This window comes from Azolla caroliniana, unplaced genomic scaffold, assembly GCF_043228905.1.
Source record: "Azolla caroliniana isolate FFs.n. ecotype wild unplaced genomic scaffold, voAzoCaro1.0.p SCAF_12, whole genome shotgun sequence".
Classification (NCBI taxonomy): domain Eukaryota; kingdom Viridiplantae; phylum Streptophyta; class Polypodiopsida; order Salviniales; family Salviniaceae; genus Azolla; species Azolla caroliniana.
In genome coordinates, this window is record NW_028230447.1 from 23,576 (window position 1) to 45,646 (window position 22,071).

Consider the following 22,071-nt stretch of genomic DNA (forward strand, 5'->3'; position numbering starts at 1 on the left):
ACGCAACACGCAATTAATCGAACCGAGCACGAAGCTGAAAAGCCGAACAATCCAGTTCGAGGATTACGAACGCTGGAAGCCGGATTCCGAAGACCAAACTGAAACAACTTTTTCGACAGATGGAAGTTGTGTTCGACGGGGTGTGTTGAGAGTCGAACTCAACTTCCCATAGTAATAGGTGTCACACTAGCTCATGGACATACCAGGCTAGTTTTGTAAATAGTAGAAAGGGCACTTACCCTAGCTTAGTTGGTATTTAAATCAATCCCTTGTAACTTAGTTACTGTTGGAAGTATTTTTATTAATGTAACATACAGTCTTTTATCTCTGTCTTAAGCCCTCTCTCTCTCTCTCTCTCTCTCTCTCTCTCTCTCTCTCTATTTTGCCTTATGTGCACACACACACAGTCCTTTTTTTGCATGTCAACCACTCTTGCTCCTCATTTTCTTTACACAACAATATCCTCAAAACGAATCAATCCTATCTCAAGGGCCTTCTATAAGAAAATCTCCAGCATTATGATGGATGCCAACCCAAATATTCAAATTGTAGTTCAAATGTAACCCGATTTTACTCTCTCTTTAGAGCTAATCTCAAATGTAAACCAACAATAAATAGTCTCCAAATGAAGATCTTTACTAGAACTAGCAATTTAGAATTTCAACAATATTTCAAGATTTGCAACCATCCACAATAAATAGTCTCCAAATGAAGATCTTTACTAGAACTAGCAATTTAGAATTTCAACAATATTTCAAGATTTGCAACCATCCACAAGAAATAGTCTCCAAATGAAGATCTTTACTAGAACTAGCAATTTAGAATTTTGACAATATTTCAAGATTTGCAACCATCCACAATAAATAGTCTCCAAATGAAGATCTTTACTAGAACTAGCAATTTAGAATTTCAACAATATTTCAAGATTTGCAACCATCCACAATTAGGTTATGTGCCTTCCATTCTTTTTCAAGCTTAGATAATTTCCATTGAAAAGACTTGATGGACATTGGTAGCCATTTATAAGAACCAAACAACCCATGGTTACTCTTTGATTTGTATAGGTAAAGGACCATGCATCAATGTTATACTCCCCAGTTAACTACTACCAAAAAAACCCAGTGTGATAATCGTTGCGCTTCAACAAAGTACAAAAATCTTTGACATCGAGCCTTCATTCTATCCTCCACCCCTTTGACACCCAAACGAAAAAAGCAATTAAATTGAGAATGCAATCTCTCCTTTACATGTCAATTAACAATTGGCAACGGTCAGTTCGGTTTGAAAGTGTCAAAACCGAACCGTTTAAAATATTTGAAACTTGAACTGGACCATAAAAACCGTAGTTTCGTGGTTCAGTTTCAATTTTCAACTTAGGTCAAAATTCAAATTCAAATTTAAATCTTTTTTAATTTTTTTCATTATTTTAAAATTTAAAATTTCAAAACTTTAATGATTTTCCTAAAATGTGGGAATTAAGCTTAAAGAAGAAAAAATTGTTTTAAAAAAAATTTGTTTTTTAAAATTTTAACAAACTTCAAAAAATTAAAAAAACATTAAACCATTTAAACCAAACCATTTACCCCCTGAACTGTTAAAAAAACTTGAGCTGAACTGTTTAAACCATTAATCCACGGTTTCACCATTTGGTTCGATTCGTTGCCAACTGTTAATGTTAATGTCAAGATCCGAGTAACTCCTTTGCAAGGAATTATGTTGCTCTCTCTCTCTCTCTCTAAAAGTAGTGATATATATTAAAATGGGACGATACTAAACTCCTCTCAAATAATACAATGTACTACAATGGTAAGGATACAATGGCAAGGTAAATCCTCTCATGTTTGATATTAATTTACATATAACTATAACTTCTTTTAAGTCAAGATGCTTCCAACATTGTATTATGAAAACTATCAATCAATTTTATTGTGGTATCACGGAGACCATCTCTCCCAAATTAAATTTCCTTTTAGCCTACGTACAATTGTGATATCCACAGAGACCATCTTTGTCTCACACATTGCCTAAAACTGCATGGTTAGAAAGTTGCAAAAACATTAAAAGACATATGAGCCACATTTTTTTGTTTTGAAAAGATTTAAGATTTGAAGAAGTCCTTTGGAAGGTTGGGATGCATTATATTTGCCTTCAGATGCACCTTGCCAAAGATATGGAGGCTTACATTTCACATGTCACATGCACCAAACTACAACCATCTTCCCCGCATTGGGAAATCAAACTCACCGATACATGTTAGAGCCCATCCTTTCATCCACCATTTGCATCATTGCTTCCATACAACTTACCTCACATTCTCTTCATTGTGAGACAAGAGGTTGGGGCACATGCACATCTCGTCAACTACACATTTTTGCTTTGGGCAAGGCTGGTTTCCACAATTTGTCCACCCAATCCAGTCCCTACATTTATTTCCCTCAACTACACTGAGCACTCTTGCTTGCAAAGTTGAATACTAGAATCATTGAATATCAAGAATCACAATACAGAATGAAAATGTTGCACTTTCAGTCTCCATAGATCATATTTAACCTTCACGGACTAATACAATCTGTTACCCTACTCTGGTGTATCAGCAACAAATAACAGTGGTTCCAAGTGTTTGAAACTTTTGGACATATTTATGATACCAAGACATCCATCCATCAAATGATTGAAGAATAACACAGTTCAACACTGAATCAAATATTGCATATTACATTGCTCGGGTAGAATAATTCTGCCTAAAATGATTGCATCCGCTTCTCTTCTTAAGATTATAAAACAAATATGTAAACGTCAATAAGCACCTTTCATTGATAAAACCATTAGACGAATAGTAGCATCACAGTGTAAGACAGCAGGTTCTTCAAAAAACATTGCACAAAAGGCCATGGCCTGATGAACCTAAAAATCTGGACTCATTATTAAACTGTTTCAAAGCTCGAGTCACCTTTGCAGAAAAAGATCAGACGTGTGATGTCCACGATTATTTCAATGAGAATCAGCTAGTGATGCACATGAACCTGAAAAAAAGTGGTAAAACTTGAAAACTATCGATTATGTTTTTCGTATTACCTTGCTGAAATTTAGACAAAATCTCTGGATTACACCCATTGTTTTATTTATATCCTCAAATGGCTCTAAGTTTCCATTATATCCCCAAATTCCCGTGGTTACCCCTACTACCCTAAAACTAGAAAAACGGGTTCGAATTAGCATACAATTACTCCATATAACATATAATAGATGGAGAGGGATTGACCAAAAAGGAACGAATAAAGCCTTTGGTGTTTTGAGGAATAACATATAATAGATGGAGAGGGATTAACCAAAAAGGAAAGAATGAAGTCTTAAGGGGTTTTGAAGAAAGAAAGAAAAAATCAGCACCTCACCTAAACTTTATCCCCAAAAATGTGTTAAATAATCTCATTGACAGTTTTACCTCTTCTTTTGCACGTGGCTTTTTCAAAGACGAGAAAGCTTTGGCAACACCATATCCAAGAAGACCCCATCCAGCAAGAGAGAGAAGTACAAACTGTAGTGAGCATAAAAACCATGTCATTGCTTTCATCGTGCTATATTTATAGCACAGACAATAAGAATTACATTGCATCTTATTCCTTTTGAACTTTAACAAATTGGACAAACTAACATTTTGAATTCAATTTTATCATCCTTATAGATCCATCAACTTTCACGAATTAGCTTAGCTTTTTCAAACCTATACTTACTGCATGCTCTCTATTCATCATCACAATAACCATGTTATTGCTTTCATCATGCTACACAAGAGGTACACACAACCAGAGCTACATTGCATCTTGCCCCTTCATAACTATATAGAGCATTGTACAAACTATTTTTATATTCAAATTTTTGAACTCAGTTTATCATCCTTCTAAGTCCATCAACTTTAATGAATTAGCTTAGCTTTATTAAAGCCAAACATATGAAAACCACATGTTCTCTATTTTTCATCATAAGCTACTGACTGGAAAATAATGCTTCTGCTCTGACATGAGATAATATTTACTTAACATGCCAAAAAGCTCATTAATTCATGTTATTAATCAACAGATGAAGATGTAATGTCTCTTTTTGAGACTCATTTCTTTTTTGCTATTATGTAATGGAACAGTGATGATTTGACTCTGTAATAAAGAAGTCTAATAGTAAGGAAGAGAAAAAACTGTTAAATAAAATATATGGAGCATGTAAAATATTACACACAATATATATTATCTACATCTGCAGACACATGATGAAATAAACTTTCTAAGGTCAAGGATATGACGAAGAGATGAAATTCCCACTTACATGTTCTTCTTTCCATTTTGAAGGTGACATTGGATCTTGCCAAAAGTTGACTTTGGGTGGCCCATGGTGATCTAAGACCATCAAACCAATAAGATTAGAAATCTACAATGGATCTAGAAATTACATAATTGTAAAAACGAGACAAAATTAAATATTGTATGACATCCCAAACACAATGAATGTTTACAAAATGCTTTGAAATTTGAACTTCATGCAACAGTACTTGAAACAAGATATAATGAAACCATGAATACCAATGACATGTTATGATTTCCTTCACACTCAAGAGACCTTTATATGTTGGTGAGATGCATTCTAGATATTTGAGTCCACGAAGCATACTCGAAACATATTTCCATCTATGGATATATCAATGTCATATCTTCCAGATGAACCACTTTGCAAGTGATAAGATGGTTAACATTTTTCACGAGATGTGAGTTATGCGATAATAATAACAAAGTAGCATTCCACTACAAACAATACTAAACAAGAATATATTATGCATTGCCTCAAAGGAAATGGGTTACATTTATTTAGAAAACTGTTTGCATAAGTACAAAATTTAGGGTGTAAGCTCGAAATGCTAAAAAGAAAAGCATGCTTACAGTTAACCTATAGTGTACATCATGCAAGGGAGACTGCAAAAATTGTATATCATTTAACTACACCCTAAAGAAAAAAATCATGTCCACATTAATTGCAAACTGCTTGGACTTTCATGGAGAGCTTCTGATTATCTTCATCAGAGGATCATCACAATTATAGAGTACATCGCACAAAGATATCGAAATCAAAACCATTAGAAATTATACGTCAGCCATCGAAAGCCCTATATACTCCTACTTGCATGCAGTATGTCTGGTAGTTTTCATCAGAAAATAATCATGAATTCGGAATACATACGACACAAACGGGGGAGGGAACGAAATCTGCAGAAATAATACCTGAACCATGCAAACCCTACGTATTTTTACTTCCATGGAGAGGTTCTAATCATCTGACCATTAAAACTAACCGCAGCACAAAGCACAGAGGGAAATCTGAAGAGATCAACCCTTACACATCTCAAACAATAACTGATTTTATTTCCTATCTAGCTCCTTTAGTTCCAAAAAGATCTTCTGCCCGTCTTCATCAGAATATCATCATTGTATCACAGCATACGACGCAGTGGGAATGGAAAAGTAAGTAGAGATCTACATGACCAGTCTAAACCCTAAAAGAAATATGATCAAATTTCATGCAGAGCTTATTATTACGTTCTTCATATTATCATGACAGGAATCAGAGGGTGAATTCCAACTGTTTCTACGTTCGTGCAGAGCTTCTGACTGTCGTCACCAGAGCATCCCCCACCCGAATCAATGTACGAAACGCGGAGAAAGTAGAAAAATGTGCGTCGACCTAAAACCCTAGAAAACTACATTTGTTTCGGCCATGCAAACCCTGAAAACAGGACTGTTCCTTCGTGCGATGCGGGAATTCTGTCCATCTTCATCAACAGAACAAGCGCAGAAAGAAACAAAACCGACAAGGAGAATTACATGGAGCGATCTAAGTCCGAAGGCAACAGATTCTTCATCAAAACTTCCTGCACAGAACTAGAGAGAGAGAGAGAGAGAGAGAAAGAGAGGGAGAGGATTCATACCTGCAGAGAAGGAACGGACAGAGGGACGCGTAGGTACTGAGGTAGTCTGTGTGCGGGCGAGAGCAGAGACGCGGCGGCTGAAGGAAGAAGCCATCGCCATAGCTGTGAAGAAAGGAGAGACAATTTCTGTGTGTGTGTGTGTGCCCTTAGGTTCTCGGAAAAGCTTTTCAAGCAAATTATTAACTAAGTAATTCATTCATTCATTTCTTTAATTACCCATTTCGTGCTTAATGACTTGATGATTAAGGTCTCGATTAACCGCTAATTAATTAATCGAATTAATTTAGTGACCTATTTTCTTTAATTACCCATTTCGTGCTTAATGACTTGATGATTAAGGTCTCGATTAACCGCTAATTAATTAATCGAATTAATTTAGTGACCTATTTTCTTTAATTACCCATTTCGTGCTTAATGACTTGATGATTAAGGTCTCGATTAACCGCTAATTAATTAATCAAATTAATTTAGCGACCTATTTTCATTCATTTCTTTAATTACCCATTTCGTGCTTAATGACTTGATGATTAAGGTCTCGATTAACCGCTAATTAATCGAATTAATTTAGCGACCTATTAAAACTAGCAGTTAGTTAATAATACATACATACTTGCATTATTACCTATATTCCGAAGAGTAGTCTGTCCCCTTCTGAACCCCGCGACCTTAATGAGCTACACCAAGGTGTGTTCGCATTTCTCAGGAATTCATTAGTACATACAATCTTTTGTGATGCCTGATGTGGAATATCAATGCTCCCTGTTACCCTATTGACAACCCCACATTGATCTCCATTCAAGCTAGCGGCGAAGAAAGTTCTAATAACAATCTGTGGGTGTTAGAGGATCTTAAAGTGAATATGTCCAACAATTGTCATGCATGTCTTTTGTGTCTTTACACTCTACATGATGATTGAGGATCAACCAAGCTTGCAAATATACAGTGCATTAGATATGTTATACTGAAGATTTGGCTGATGTTAACATGTATACATGGGCTATCCTTGAGTGGCAGAACCATCCTTATTATTAGCCCTAACCATTGCTTGACTTACCAATTAGGGCTAGCCCCTCCCTTGTAAACCTCACATGGTACGGTTGTGGGCAACACATGCGTGGAGATCTGGGGGGCAAAGGAGAATCGACAAGATCTCAAACCACCCAAATTTCAATGCAGACATAACGTGCATACACTAATGTAATTAGTCTTTTCATATGCAATCGAGACGAGACAGTTAGCTTCAGAGCTACTAGTGATGTTGCACGTTCTAGTCCTCCACATTTTGTTTGTTCTTTATTCTCTCAATAACCCCCTCCCCTCCCATGCTGTCCCTTCATCCCAAGGAGATGAGAAGAGAAATTGTGTGTGTGTGTGTGTGTGTGTGTGTGTGTGTGTGTGTGTGAGAGAGAGAGAGAGAGAGAGAGATTATGTGCAGTTGAGCATGACTGTCACGAGTTAGTAGGGTTCACAATACATTTACATGGATGTTCATCATTCTATGCAAGACATCTTAGTCATCATTATTTAGGTGTGGTACTAATTGTGCACGATACAAATATTATCCTCTAGTTATGCATAATGATCCCTATGGCCAATTTTTTGTTATAGAAATCACTTATTTTGGTGAAGTTGTATGGTTGGTGGGGATTTATGCCCCTAACCAAGTCACTTAATGTATTGCATTATGGGCCCCACTCCTTCAGACCCTATTTGTGGGCTGCCCAAGATTACTTATGGGTGATTTTAACATGTGTGTTGATGAATCTCAGTCCATGATGGATGATTCTAACCAAATTGCTTGGTTTTCAATTGACTATGGAGGTTCTTAAGCTAGATGTATGGACATGGTTACATGGGAATGATCCATGTTTTACCTTCCAATTTGTCCAACATAAACAAACATGGAGTCAGTTAGATAAAATGTATGTGATGCATGATGATTCCTTTTTACCAACATAACTTTGTATGGTAGTTCTACGACATGTGGAAACTTCAGACACCTTCCTTGTTTGTTTGGAGGTTTGAAATCATGTAGTTGACATGTATAAATTCTTACTTGGAAAGTATTGCACATTAACTCTTGTATTTTGCTTCAACCTCACTTTGATTCTCTCACGGAGCAAATTTTAGTGAAATTTTCACAAGTGGATAATAAAGGAGTAAAAGCATGGGATACGACTTTACGAAACATTAAGTTTCATTCATTGTATGTATGGGGTAACTAATGCCCAACAACGATAGGGTCTTCTTCAACAATTGTCACAAGTTCTCCTAGGTGTAATGCATTATTTATACATATACCATTAGATAACCTTTTAGATATTTAGATGCAATTGCACATCATTATTTCTCGGTTACAATGTCGAAGTTATCATTATGCTAAGTTGCACCAACTCAAGGATGGGCGCATTGATAATCGATGTCAATCTCATTTGTTTTCCCAAGTGTTAAGTCCTACGATCTACCTATGCTCGATCTAATGTGATACATGTGAAGCAAGGGGATGATTTTATAATGGATCTTGCTGTAATAATTGATTGACCCACTATTGTTTATGGCAAATGAGGTGAGTAGAGCACACCATGAAATTTATGATGTGGTTGGATGTATTGTGCAAGACCTTCTTATTAATGAATTGGGTGCAAATTTCACAGAGTATCATTTGGACATGGTTTTAAGCCATCTTCCTAGTGGTTGGCATGACTTGACAAATGAAGTTTTGAAGCAATATTCCAACATTTTAAAGGGGTCCTTAACTTTGATGTTTCAATGTTGTTGGTATTCTAGTTGTATACCTCGACCCTCGAAGGTTGGTCTCATTAAATTAATTCTGAAGGTGGTATCTCCCGAGTCATTTTACCAATGGAGACTTATTTCTTTGATTGAGGGGTTGTATAAGATATTTACAAGGTTTTGACAAATTGATTACAAAAGTATTTGTCGCAGTTGATACATCCCACCCAATATGGTTTGATTGCAATTAGGAATATATTGCTTAATGTGTTGAATGTTCAAACGGCCATGGATTGATATGCTCATCAAGAATTGATTATGGTACAATTACATTTGGAGAGAGCTTATGATCATTTTTATCGGTCCTTTGTTTCCGTGTTAATGTTTACAATTGGCTTTGGAACATTTATATCTTGCCTCATATTAAGATAGGATGTAGTGTATTGAGTAATGCTTAATGGGAGAATTACATAAGATATTACCCTCACGAGATCTATTTGTCAAGGATGCCCACTTAGTCCATTGTTGTTTGCTATTGTTACTCATCCATTGTTAGTAATGTTATCAAGGCTTGCAGTTTATGGTGACATTGTGGGTCTACACCTTCCATATGGGGGGCAACTAGTAGCACAAGCTTTGGCAAATGATTCTTTCATGTTTCTATAAACCTCGCGTGAAAATCTTGAGAAGGGGATGCTTGTATGGAACCAATTTGCATTGGCTTTTGGATTACATATTAATTAGAGGAAGTATAGTCTCATATCATGTACTAAAAGAGATTTGGAATGTCTAGGATGACAAAGATTTGTGGTTAATCAAGGCTCTATTTTTCAACCCTTGGGATATCTATTGGGAATGAATGTTACGAATGATCAATTGATTGAATGAATATCTAGTAAGTTAAGGGACATGTTCATGTATTGAAAGACACAATATTGGTCATTTCACATATGCTTAAAGGTTGTACAATGTATTATGGAACCCATGATATTATGTTACTTGCCATTGTTGCCATGGACAAAGAAGGATTTGAACTCTATTTTTCAACATCTTCAATAATTATTGTGGAGAAAGAGGGAAAAGATGGGAATCACATGTGTTGTGCGGAACAATCTAGCAACCCCTAAACACTTGGGGGGAATGCAATATATGGACTTATCTATGCATAAAGTGTTCTCGTTATTTGCATGGAAACCATAATCTAGTAGAGAGCATTGTAATTATTGCAAAAAGAGTTACTTGTGTCTTCTTGATTATTATGTTGGGTTGGAAAGAAGATATTGTATCATTTGGGGGTGAAAGTAGCGAAAGATATAGTTGAGGCTAGATCTCAAAGAATTTTGGACTGTGTTGAAGCACGACGATTATTATGCATCCCACCCAATGATGGGTTTATTTGGCAACAACTACAAAATATTTACATTGATGTAAGGTCCTTTACCTCTACAAACATAAGAGCAACTAAGGGTTGATTGGTGTTTATGGGATCAAACACAGTCTTTACAAGTGACCACTAATCTCTCGTATCATTGCTCCTTTGAGTCTCTTCGATGACTATCATCTAAGGTTGAACAAGAATGGAAAGTATATACTGTAATGATGGATGGTGGCATATCTTAAAACGTATTTGGCATTCTAAATTGTCACTAGTAGCAAAGGTCTTCACTTGGAAAGTTATGATTGGGGGTGTGGTGTCCCAAGAGAGTCCCAACCGAATCGCGGTCCCGAAGTGAGTACTCAAGAAGCCCAAAACGAGTGGGGGCAAGGAGTCACGATTGATGTTGGCACCTGCAACCCCCATGTTTTAGGTTCGTTATAGGGGGTTTGCCTTTGGGATTAACTATAAAGCGATGTGGAATAGCAATCGGAAAATCTTTCTTTTGTAATATTCAAGTGGAAGATAATACTCATTGTTTCATTGATTGTTAGTTGTTTTAGATTTCTCAAATGAGACAAGTTTTGTCATGATATTATTTGATGCCAAAACAATGGGTGTTTGCACACTTAACACAAGGCGACCCAAAATTAGAAATGGAGATCCTTTTCCTATTTCTTAGGTATTGGGGATTACGTCATAATTGGGATATACGCAATGCTTTTGTATTTGAGGGTAGGCATGGAGTGGAAGCCTACATATGAAGGTTAAAGGGAGTACTAATGTGACAATTTTCTTTATTAGAGCAAGTAAAAAGTCTTTCCTTGATAGAGTGTTCGTCTTGCTTATTGGCAACTCAATATGTTCCACTACTCATACTCCAAGGTGACACCCATTGTAAACTGTAGTATTTTTAACACACATTTATTAATATAATTGACATTGCCAGAGAGGGAATATTAGAAAGAGATCTAGTTCTTCTAGCTCAAAACATAGTAACATGGAATACGTTAATATCAGGATATGTTGAGCATGTAAATGGTGATGATGAAGCTCTCAAGCTTTATGAGAGAATGGAATTTGTGGGTGTGCGAAATGTAATTATCTTTACCTAGAAAGATTGGACTATTTTTGTATATTGCCTCTGGCCACTTTAATTTTAATACCAATGGAGGATATTTTTTCAAAAACAAAATGTGTGTTTTCATCGTTAAAGAGGGAGAGAGGGTTATATAATGTAGATTCTGAAATAAATGGGGTCATATTTGTAATATATAAAAACCAGAAAGAAAGAAGAAAGAAGAAGAGGAAGAGGAAGAGGAAGAATGGCCCTCGCAGCAGACCTCGTTTCCTCACTGAAGCTCTGTGGAAAGCTCAATGACAGAGAAAGGGGCCATTTCCTCCACTCTCAGGTCGTGAAGACAGGCCTTTTAGACAGTAATCTCTTCATCGGCAACGCCATAATCAGTTTCTATGCCAAATGTGGTTTCCTTCCTGCAGCACAGAATGTGTCTGATTTTCTTCCTCTTCGAGATGTTGTCTCTTGGACTACTCTTATCTCAGGATATGCAGATCATGGGTATGGTGAGCAAGCTTTGAAATTATTAAAGGAAATGAAGGTAGATCGTGTCTTTCCTAATGTTGTCACTTTTGTATGCCTCTTGAAAGCATGTGGAAACATTGGAGATTTTCAGAAAGGTCAAGAAATCCACGGTGAAATGGAGAGGCTTGGGATTTTAGAGGAAAGGACTAAGAACAGGTACGTTGGTAGTGCTTTGGTTGATATGTATAGTAGATGTGGATTCATTGAGAAGGCACGAAATATTTTTGATATGTATCCTGTGCAAGATGTGGTAGCTTGGAATACATTGATCTCGCGATACATTGATTACGGTTTCAATAAAGAAGCTATTTTATGCTTCAAACAGATGCAACTTGAAGGCATCTCTCCCAATGATGCCACATTTGTTGGCATCCTAAAGTCATGCATCAACATAGATGCCATTGATTTGGGAAAAGAAATTTGTAGAGATATAGAAAAACTAGGGTTTCTGGATAGAAGTCCAAGTGTTGGAATTGGTAATGCCATGATTCATATGTATGCGAAATTTGGATTGGTTGATCTAGCACGAGAAATATTCAACAAGCTCCAAAATAGGGATTTCGTCTCATGGAACACATTAATTTCAGGATATGTTGAACAAGCATGTAGTAAAGAAGCATTCAAGTGTCTAAAAGAGATGCAAGCTAGTGGCTTATCACCAGACGCCGTTACATTTGTTGCCTTAGTGAAAGTTTGTGCCAGTGTGAGAGACATCGAAAAGGGAAAAGAGATTCATAGTGAGATCGAAAGACGTGGATTATCCTCACAAAACGTTACAATTGGCAATGCCCTAGTGGATATGTATGCAAGATGTGGCTATGTTGACATGGCAGAAAATATATTTCATCGTGTTTCTGATCCTGATACATACACATGGAATGCATTAATCACTGGTTATTCTGAGCATGGATATGCTTCGCAAGCAATCAAATGTTTCGAAAGTATGCAACTCCATAATGTCCATCTTGATGTCGTAACATTCATTTGTGGCTTGAAAGCATGTAGCAGCATTCAAGCCATGTCAAAAGGCCGTGAAATGCACTCCGAGATAGAAAGATTAGGATACTTGGAAAGAGACCCTGAAGTTGTTAATGCATTGATTGATATGTATGTCAAATGTGGCTTGCTAGAAAAAGCACAAGAAGTGTTTGACAGATTATCTGACCGAAACATAGTGTCATGGACCTTATTAATCAAAGGGTTTATAGAACATGAGCTTGCTGAGGAAGCAATAGAATGTTTTGAACAAATGCAACTTGATGGTATTGCTCCAGATGCAATGGCATTTCTGGCTGGATTGAAAGCGTGTGGTAGCATGGGAGCCATAAACAAAGGTGAAGAAATGCACATAGAAATTGAACGAAGAGGGTTACTTGAACAAGACATTGTTTGTGGCAAAGCTTTGGTTGATATGTATGCCAAATGTAGCTGTCTGGATAAGGCACAAGAAGTATTTTCTAGATTACCAATTCGGGATGTTGTAGCATGGACCACACTGATGGCAGGTTATGCTCAGCTTGGAGAGAGTGTCAATGTTTTTTGTGTATATAATAGGATGCTAGAAGAGGGTGTCAAACCTGATGAAGTTGTGTTTGCAATTACTCTTAGTGCATGTGGCCAGTTCGGCCATTTGCAAAAACATGAGACATACTTTGAAGTGATGAGCAAAGGTATTATTTCCATTCACAAACTTTTTACATGTATTGTTCATTTTTTTTCTTCCATTGGGCAACTTGACAATGCATTCGAAATGATCAAGAAGATGCCATGCTGCCCTACTCCCAAAATGTGGAACAATTTGTTGGGTGCTAGCAGATATTCTGGGAATTTGGTGATAGGAAGGCATGCTTTCGAGCATGCTACCTGAAGAAAGACCTTATTAATCACATGTCAGAGTTTTATACACAACAAAATGCCATTGCAAATCCTTGCCAAGATGAACATGAAGATACTAGGTCATAATTTAGCTCTCAATGACTCTGGACATTTGCAGAAGTTTCTCCACTTGCAGTAAAAAGATCAAGAATCATCCATGTATAGAAAAACCGAAAGAAAGAAATGTTATATATGAAAGAGGTAAAATGGTGTCCATTGATTAGAAGACATGATTTCTGACATGCTAATTGAACAAGATCTGATTGAGACACAAGGAATTGTACATAAGAAACACAATTGAAACTAATCACCAAGATGAAGATGCCTACAATATACATTGATGAAGATGAAAACACACTTTTCATCACACTTGCCCTCAACACTTGCCCTCAAGATGAAGGTTGAAAGCATGTGGACTTGCAAAATGGAGTTTCACTAACATCAGAGAAACGAAATGGTAGAAACCATCTAAGAAAGAGTTCAAAATGGCCTATCAAACCTAAAAGTTACTACATGTATAGCTGTGCATATCTCTTAATAAACTCAAGGAACCAGCAAGGATTGATAATGAAAAGAACTTCAGGTAGGCTATTTTTGTGTTTAATATATGAGTTATGCAAGATGAATGCATATTGTATGACAAACTTCTTGCAATGTTTCCCATCCTTGTACATCTAATAATAATATTTTACATCTGAGCCATGTGGAATAATTGCCCAGTACATATTTCTCTGTCATTACTTAATCTGGGTGTTATTTAACCTCAACAGCCAACAGGAGTCAAAACTCCTTAATAAGGAACCAACCTTTAATCTGGGTGTTTAACCTCAACAGCCAACAGGAGTCAAAATTCCTGAATAAGGAACCAACCTTTCTTCCATAAAAACTCTAGAAAAAGCACGTTGTGATTTTCTTATGTCCACTATAGAGGCATCATGTGACATATGGAGGATGGCATACTAGGAAAAAGATCATGATGAATAATATATATACCACTGTATCTCATTTGCATCTTCAATAAATGTGATCACGGAAGTAGGCCGTAAGGTTGGTGATACTAACATGTTCAAATAGAGTTACTGCCTTTCTTTTAAGGGTAATTGGTTTTAGGGAAGGATTCTATGACTTAGAGCTTTGTGCGTTCGAAGTCCAAGAGGTCATGCTCACACCAAAGTGTTTATTCCTAAAAGATGATGGTTTTACAACATCGGCATTGCCATGCTGTTCCTCAAAGACCTGAAAAAGATTGCATGCATCCTGATTTTATTTGTGGAAGCTTTAAAAAGAATATTTATACTTCAATGCCATCTGTAGACAGTGCCCATTCTACCAACTTTATCAGGGAAAAACAAGAGTAAATATGCTTGGTTAATTACTGTCACTACAACATGATCAAACAGTGAAATACTAATCAACAAAAATAAATGATTCATAAGCTGTATATTTATTTGTGCAAGTACTCATAAATGGATTTGACAGCTCTTAAATGTAGCAATTGTCGTTCCAACACAGGTTTGTGGCGCACCTGCACCACATGGAATAACTAAAATAAAATATAAAATAATTACTAAATTTTAAAACTTTAAAAAGTTCTCAAGTTTTTAAAAGAATGTGCTGTACTCTAGATCTATGTTGACCAAGCTCCGCAGTATCTTGTTTGTGGAGACTATTTGAAGATCCAGTTCTAGGTTCTGCTATTTCTGCCTCACATGAAGGACTTTTAAGTAGAGTTCTCAAACAAGAAGTTTACTTTGGAAAATAATAGTTCTTACGTTTTTCACAGTGTGCTTTTGTCTGTGAAGATGGTGATTGTGTGTCATTTTGATCTTTAACTCTGCTCTCCTTCTTGTCACAAGACTCAAGAATAATGTGTTTTAATTCGTCATCTAGGTTCTCTACAACATAATCTGGCAGGATCTCCACTGAGAACATAACTTCTGTCAGTACTTAATTGCATTAACCTATCTTCTATAAAATTAGCCACAGAAAATGGGATGCGCAGCCAAAACAAATGAAGAGATATCCCAATCATTGGAATGAAAACCTATGCCATGTACTTGAAACCTGCTCTCGCATTACTGTTCACCAACTAGTATCAACTTAACAGAACCAGGGCTGTTGGTGCCTGGACTACATGTTCATATCCAGCCCAAATGATCTTCTATAGCACTCATAGTTTGTTTCATATCTGTAGTACTCATAGTTTCTCCAACATTCTGTGTTATAAACTACAGGCTTGATCCCAAGTTATACACTCCTGATACATACTCCTAGAGGCCTTCACAATTTTTGTCCTAGATCATATGTTGTATGGTCTCTTTGAATGAGACTTTTACAGCAATAACATTCCTCACATTAAAAGGGAGAGATTCAATGGGCACTAAGTGGCATAATACCCAGAAGAGTCAGTGGGATGCTACAACTTGTTCTTCCATGGCAGCAGAGGCAAGCTTGCCTCGGAGCTTGGGGCACTACACCATATTCCCGATTTTACTAAGTGATATCGCATGGAAGTACACACCCACTACTATGGTTTACGGTTGCATATACTATTATACACTATCATCAGAATGACAGTCACATGTCAATCATTATGGATCTTATCACACATAATACATGGTCCATTCCTAGAGAAATTAGGAGTTTACTTGAGGGATTCATCGTTCTTCGAAGACCAAGACTGATTACATGTAAATTTTAGAAATACAATTCATTTATGAGCTCTTATCAAGAAGAGTGTAAAGACATGTAGAAGCGTGAAGTAATGATGCAAGCTGGAGACACCAAACTCAATAACAATGTCAAGGATGATTACAAAGCAAGTTGGGCAGAGGCAGTCTATGGCTGTAACGTCAGGAAATGCATCAAAGAAAAGCTGATATCAGAAGTTTTCACAAAAGAAACTGAAGACTTACACAAGAGAATGGAAGCCTTTGGAGAACGCTCTACCCAATTACATGACGAGGTCTTTTTTGCTGAGTTGTTACACCCAGCCATAAAAAAGAAAGCTAAAAATGAGGAACCCTCAACATCTGAGGTAGCTCACGAGTACACAGAAAAGATGTGGCAAATAAAGATGAGAAGACAGCAGAAAGGTAAAGTTCCGAGTGGGTCCTCTTTTATCTATAAGAGTGCACATTTACCTAAAAGAGAGCGTGCTAGAGAAAACATATGTTCTTGCCATCAAATTGAATTCCTGTGACCTTTTTTTAAGGATCATAAGTTACAGGTGAAAATATTTATGATATTTGCAAACTGACTTACTCAATTTGTAAGAAACGCATGCAAGTTATATTGTGTTTCTAATAAAGAAAAATGAAGACACAAATGCCTCCTGATTGCCTCCTGATTATTTATAGCGACCCAGTACATAAATATAGAAACCAGAAATTTTTAACATGAAATTGCATAACAAAAAGAGGGATTACGAGAAACCTTTTTCCATTTTCTTCCGAGTTTCAGCTTTTTTCATTTTCTGCAAGAAAGCCCAGAGCCAACAATTAAGTAACTCCTTCCAACACATGACTTTCTGAAGTTAAATGTGTCATGGGAAGTTAGCAAGACTAGATAGATGGTAATGATGTTTCAAAACCAAAGTTAGGATACTGTTTAGATGCTTTCATAGTTGTGAAGGTTTTACCCATATTCATCTCTGGAAAGCTTATGTTATTTTTGTGTGTACACAGAAAAAAGCAATCATAAGGCAGAGGGAGAGGTGGATCCTAAAATAAATGGCAACATCATCGCTGGGTTCATCTATACAGCAAGAACTGGTCAGGTAATACAATGCAGAGTCACAAGCTGGGAAGTTTAAGATTCATGTCCCACAACTTCTAACGACACAATGATGTGGATAACTCTGAGAAGATGTGACCATCCCAGCTGGTAAAGTTCATAAATAAGAAACCAATATGTACAACAAAGCTATCTCAAACAACATCCTAATTTAAATGCACTGAAGCAACTAAAGATGAGAGCACAAAGTATTCTGCAGAACTGTTTCAGTGAAAACATCTGGCACAAGTTGTTGCAAACAGCATCCTAATTTGAATGCACTGAAAAAACTAAAGATGAGAACACAAGTATTCTGCAGAACTGTTTCAGTGAAATCATCTGACACCCTGTCTGAAGTCAGAAAGCTGTCACAAACAGCATTCTAATTTGAATGCACTGAAGAAAAAGATCATGAGAAAGTCGAAGACCTACAGCTTCTCCAACCAGGAGGTAGTTATTTTGCGACTAAAGAGGATGAGATGGACCATGCTACTTACAGCCAAAATATAACCCAATGAGTGGATGTGTTGAATAACGGAAAAACATTCAGTTTAAAATGCCGCCGAAGGTACCCACAACCATGAGTTTCTGTAGAAAGAAATATTATATTAGCGTATCTCTAGAGAGGTCAAAGTGCCCTATGAGACCCAGAATGTTACAATCATTATATCAAAAAATATTTCATCAAAGTTGTGTGCACAAGGCATCGTAGAATCTGCCCCCAAATACCAGATGAAGAAAACGTGTTTGAAATGTTCCAACTCTTAATACCAGTGAAATAAAAAACAAGAAATTCCTGAATTTGAAGCGTCAACATGAGAAGGAAACTCCACATGTCACATGATAACAAGAAGCATCCACAAACAACATAAATGTGATGACAAATACCAATTATCCCACGAGGAAAGCTTGAAGCTTGAATTTATCAATGTGTTGAATACAACTAAGTGACATCAAAATAATCACAAATCATATCATGATTTAGCACACACATTAGCACACTCATATGAGCAATGTCAACGGAAAACTAGTAAAAAGATGTGCAAAACATCCTAAGAGTAAGAAAAACAAGGGGCAAATCTGAGTCCTGACTTACGAACAACTAGCAGGTTGATGAAAGGGTAGAGTGTGGTTAAGAGGAAAAAAAACAACGAAGATAGAAAGTATGATATCTGTCCACCGATGTGACGAACCAGAGGAATCGAATAACTAGTCCACTAATAGCCCTAAAAGGTAATGAGGCCAGGAAGGAGATAAATGAAATGCTTCTAGAATGTAAGCATGAAACCTGTGAGACTGCCCACTTCTAGTTTTCATTCAAAATGAGGACATTTGAATGCCTTTTTTGTCTCAAATACATCACAAATATTAATCAAGACACCTAAAAAACATTATTAGGCAGTAAAAGAAGCACATCCTAAAACAAAATGCAATGAGAGCTTCCAGTAATGCAGAAAATAGGGTAGACTCTAACATGATACTTAACATCTGAGATAGTCCGCGACTTCTTATTATCATAACGAAGAGCCTGTGGAAGTAATGGTTTGATACATTAGAACCAGTATTTCAATCTTGATAAACACTTTCAAGGGAGGTAGTAACATATAAAAAGATGTTGGCGAAACTGGATTTTGTTTCTCAGCTTCCATGAGACGGAGAACGGCTTGACGTTCAGCTTCTGCCTCTTCAGCCTTTGCTTTCAGACGTTCTTGAGCAGCTTTATCCCCACCCATTACTGCCTCCATCAGCTGAAAGAAATAGAAAAAGAAAACATTGCTGATTCTTTATATCTGATCTATGCGGAAAATCATTACGAAAAAGCAAATGAAGTATTATGTTCCGATTATAATTACAGTAACAGGTTAACAATATTCCAGAATAGAATTATATTTTGGCCATTATTGCTAGTAATGAAAAGAAACCTTCTTCCTCCTATATGCTTGAGCAAGAAGTTGAAAAGGAAGGGTCTGCTTCGCTGCTTTCTCTACAATATTCCAGCATCCAAAATGATCAACCATAAAGCATGTTTTATTTTTTAATATATGGGATCAATGATAAAATTAATCTTACCCTCTGTATTGTCACCTTCTTGTACTTGGGAATCCAATTTCGAGGTCATGATTTGCACAAACTCTGGATATTCAACCTACAGTTATGCAAACAGTAGATTCATGGCTCTGGGTCCTTATTGAGTCATGCTTAAAAATAACGCCATAATCACACCAAAAAATCCATATTGAGCTTAAAGAAAATAGTATAATGCACCTCCCCAGAACCATCTGCATCCACCTCTGCCAGCATCTTCTCCACCTCAGATCTCTTCACATGCATTCCCAACACATTAAAAGCTGTTACCAACTCTACAGCATCAATAGCTCCTGGAACGGCAAAAGGCTGAGAAGGTATAAATGTACATCAACGATGAGCCAGATTGTTACCATAAGGTATTCATGTCACCTTCTACAAGGCATCCAAAGTGGCTTATGCCAGACTAAGCTTTAGCCCCTCCATCCTTACAATAGGATATCATGAGAAAATATGACATATTTCTAGGAATTTAGTTGACGAATTCTATATGTTTATGTCATATTTTGTTCTTATTATATATTCCCACCTGGCAAGTTCAAAACATTGACTGGCATCTAGAGGAGTATGGGGGCATCATTTTTCCCAAACACTGATGCAGGTGTTCAAGCCAGCCTCTACAAAGCATGCAAAGTGGAACATCACAAACTTAGTTTTAGCATTCGTCCCATAACCAACCACCACCTCTTCCAAACATAAATTGCTAAGGCAAAACATGTGTGGCAAGATATGGTTCAATTATATGTTCGTGTGAGTTAAGAAACAGGGCTCACATAAATTTACTGGATAAATTTATGGAAAACCAGACCTTGGATCTTTGCCCTTGCCTAAACCAGTAAACATTTATATGTTTCTTTATATAAAACTAGGTTTTTTAAAAGCTTATAGACAGGAAAACCTGTTCATATTCAAAAATATCAGCAAAGTCTATTGTGGCAGATATTTCGACATGCTAAAGAGAAAGTTTTACTTGTCTACATCAAAACTCCATGTGGGCATACAATCGAGCCTTGCCCATGTCCAGAATGGTTTTTGTAACTCCATGTGAGCATACACCGAACAATGACAATCCTATTTACATTTCACGTGAACCATTTGAGTAGTCCATGGATGCAAGCACAATAAATACATCATATTGCACATATATTTAAGTAAACTGAAACGGAACTTATCAGATGCATCAGCATCAAATACGATGAAATAAGTCTAGGACGGTTTTATTCACTCATGACATGTATTGAACCATACCTTGACATAAATGCTTTGTCTAACCAACTTACTTTTCATGGAAGCCTTGTCTGTGTCAAAAGTTAACAATGAATGTATGTTAAGGACTTACCAGAGCCATCGGTATCGATGAGATCGAAGCACTCCTTGAGCTCCTGCTTTTGCTTCTTTGTTAACTCTGGCCGAACAGTTTTCCCATGCGCTCTGAGCCATGCATCGACCCCTACTTTCTGAAGCATAGCCTGAGAAAGAAAAGAAAGAAGGAAGAAAAGCCAACTTTTAAGGCTCCAGCAATATATTGAAAAGAGGGGAATGGTGTATCTTCCGCTATTAGAACGACAGCAATGAAAAAAACGTAATGACATGAATTGGCCTCCTTATGTTACCGAGATGGAAATTGTGTATATTCCTCTATTAGAACGACAGAAATGAAAAAAAAGGAATGACATGAATTGGCCTATTTATGTTACCGAGATGGAAATTAGGAGGCGCAGACGAAGAAGACTACCAAATGCTTTGAAACGGTGCGTTCCTCTAGCCGAGGTTTTTAAAAAAAACAACAGAAAATGAATAAAGGGAAGAAAAGCAAAGAAATACCAGCGTGATTCCTCCTCCTCCTCCTCCATCGTCCATGGGAAGAAAACAGTCTGTGGCGATGGCGATGGCGATGGCGATGGCGATGAATCAGTAAGAACGCATCGTTAAACGAAGAAGAAGAAGAAGAAGAGGAACCAACGAACACACCACACCATTCGTCATGCAGTAATAATTCATAATAATAATAAGAGTAATTAATTGTCTCTAATTGTTAAATTAAAGAGGACCTTTCAAACAACAAACATGTTTCCGCGATTGATTAATGAATCGGCCGATCGATCAATCAATCAATTAATTGATGAATCAATGAGTCGATCGATCGTTCAATTGATGAATCAATTATTCGATCGTTCGGTCGTTCGATTTATAGTTTGGATCGATTGCTACATTGTCAATTGATTGCTTCATGTGATTCTTCACTCTATCTCCCTTCTCGCCTAATCATTGATCGCTATGCTCATGAATCAACGATTTTCTTCATATGATTGTATCGAGTGACTCTATTTATCACCACCACCAATCGAGTTGTGTTCTTTTCTCATTGATATGTACATGTAGGTATATAGGGGTAGGTAGAATTACTACTGTTCCCATAGGGAGACCAAAAACAATTTACGAGATGAGGCCAAGCTATTGCAAGGATTGAATGAATAAATTGTGGGTGGGGGGAGATTACTGTCAAGTAGAGAACAAATTCACCTTGTGAAACAAATCATGACTACAGACACGAGAGTGTGTGTGTGTGGATGAATGAATGTATGGGGTTTGTTTAAATAATCTCTCATACTTATGGGTTAGTTGGTTAATTTGTTTTTTTTTTTTATTGGAAGGGGA

At 36.8% G+C, this 22,071-nt stretch overlaps 3 protein-coding genes and 1 long non-coding RNA gene across 6 annotated transcripts; 2 read left to right on the top strand and 2 right to left on the bottom strand.

Annotated features, from left to right (window-relative positions):
- Nucleotides 1-2,790: 2,790 nt before the first annotated feature.
- LOC147856662 (uncharacterized) lies at nt 2,791-6,114 on the bottom strand. The gene is made up of 4 exons (XM_087328921.1): nt 5,969-6,114; nt 4,318-4,388; nt 3,443-3,535; nt 2,791-3,023 (listed from the first exon to the last, which is right to left on the bottom strand). The coding sequence occupies exons 1-4, from the start codon at nt 6,066-6,068 to the stop codon at nt 3,006-3,008; spliced, it is 282 nt and encodes a 93-aa protein (XP_087185047.1). The 5' UTR covers nt 6,069-6,114; the 3' UTR covers nt 2,791-3,005.
- Nucleotides 6,115-11,372: 5,258 nt separating this feature from the next.
- LOC147856663 (pentatricopeptide repeat-containing protein At4g33990-like) lies at nt 11,373-13,909 on the top strand. Of its 2 annotated transcripts, none has more exons than XM_087328328.1 (2): nt 11,373-11,660; nt 11,745-13,909. In XM_087328328.1, the coding sequence occupies exons 1-2, from the start codon at nt 11,402-11,404 to the stop codon at nt 13,544-13,546; spliced, it is 2,061 nt and encodes a 686-aa protein (XP_087184454.1). In that variant the 5' UTR covers nt 11,373-11,401; the 3' UTR covers nt 13,547-13,909. The 2 variants fall into 2 exon arrangements, with proteins under 2 accessions (XP_087184454.1, XP_087184455.1); XM_087328329.1 differs by having other exon boundaries at nt 11,517-11,655.
- Nucleotides 13,910-14,372: 463 nt separating this feature from the next.
- LOC147856664 (uncharacterized) lies at nt 14,373-14,922 on the top strand. Its single transcript, XR_015530585.1, has 2 exons — nt 14,373-14,471; nt 14,518-14,922. It is a non-coding gene; the product is annotated as an uncharacterized LOC147856664 (long non-coding RNA).
- On the bottom strand, nt 14,668-21,376 carry LOC147856665 (uncharacterized). Of its 2 annotated transcripts, XM_087328330.1 has the most exons (12): nt 21,238-21,376; nt 20,753-20,882; nt 19,594-19,706; nt 19,399-19,474; nt 19,251-19,312; nt 18,954-19,076; nt 18,803-18,856; nt 16,990-17,029; nt 15,327-15,476; nt 15,175-15,254; nt 15,015-15,079; nt 14,668-14,790 (listed from the first exon to the last, which is right to left on the bottom strand). In XM_087328330.1, exons 1-12 carry the CDS (start codon nt 21,271-21,273, stop codon nt 14,754-14,756), a joined length of 966 nt encoding a protein of 321 aa, XP_087184456.1. In that variant the 5' UTR covers nt 21,274-21,376; the 3' UTR covers nt 14,668-14,753. The 2 variants fall into 2 exon arrangements, with proteins under 2 accessions (XP_087184456.1, XP_087184457.1); XM_087328331.1 differs by lacking the exon at nt 21,238-21,376 and having other exon boundaries at nt 19,594-19,722; nt 20,753-20,877.
- Nucleotides 21,377-22,071: the final 695 nt, after the last annotated feature.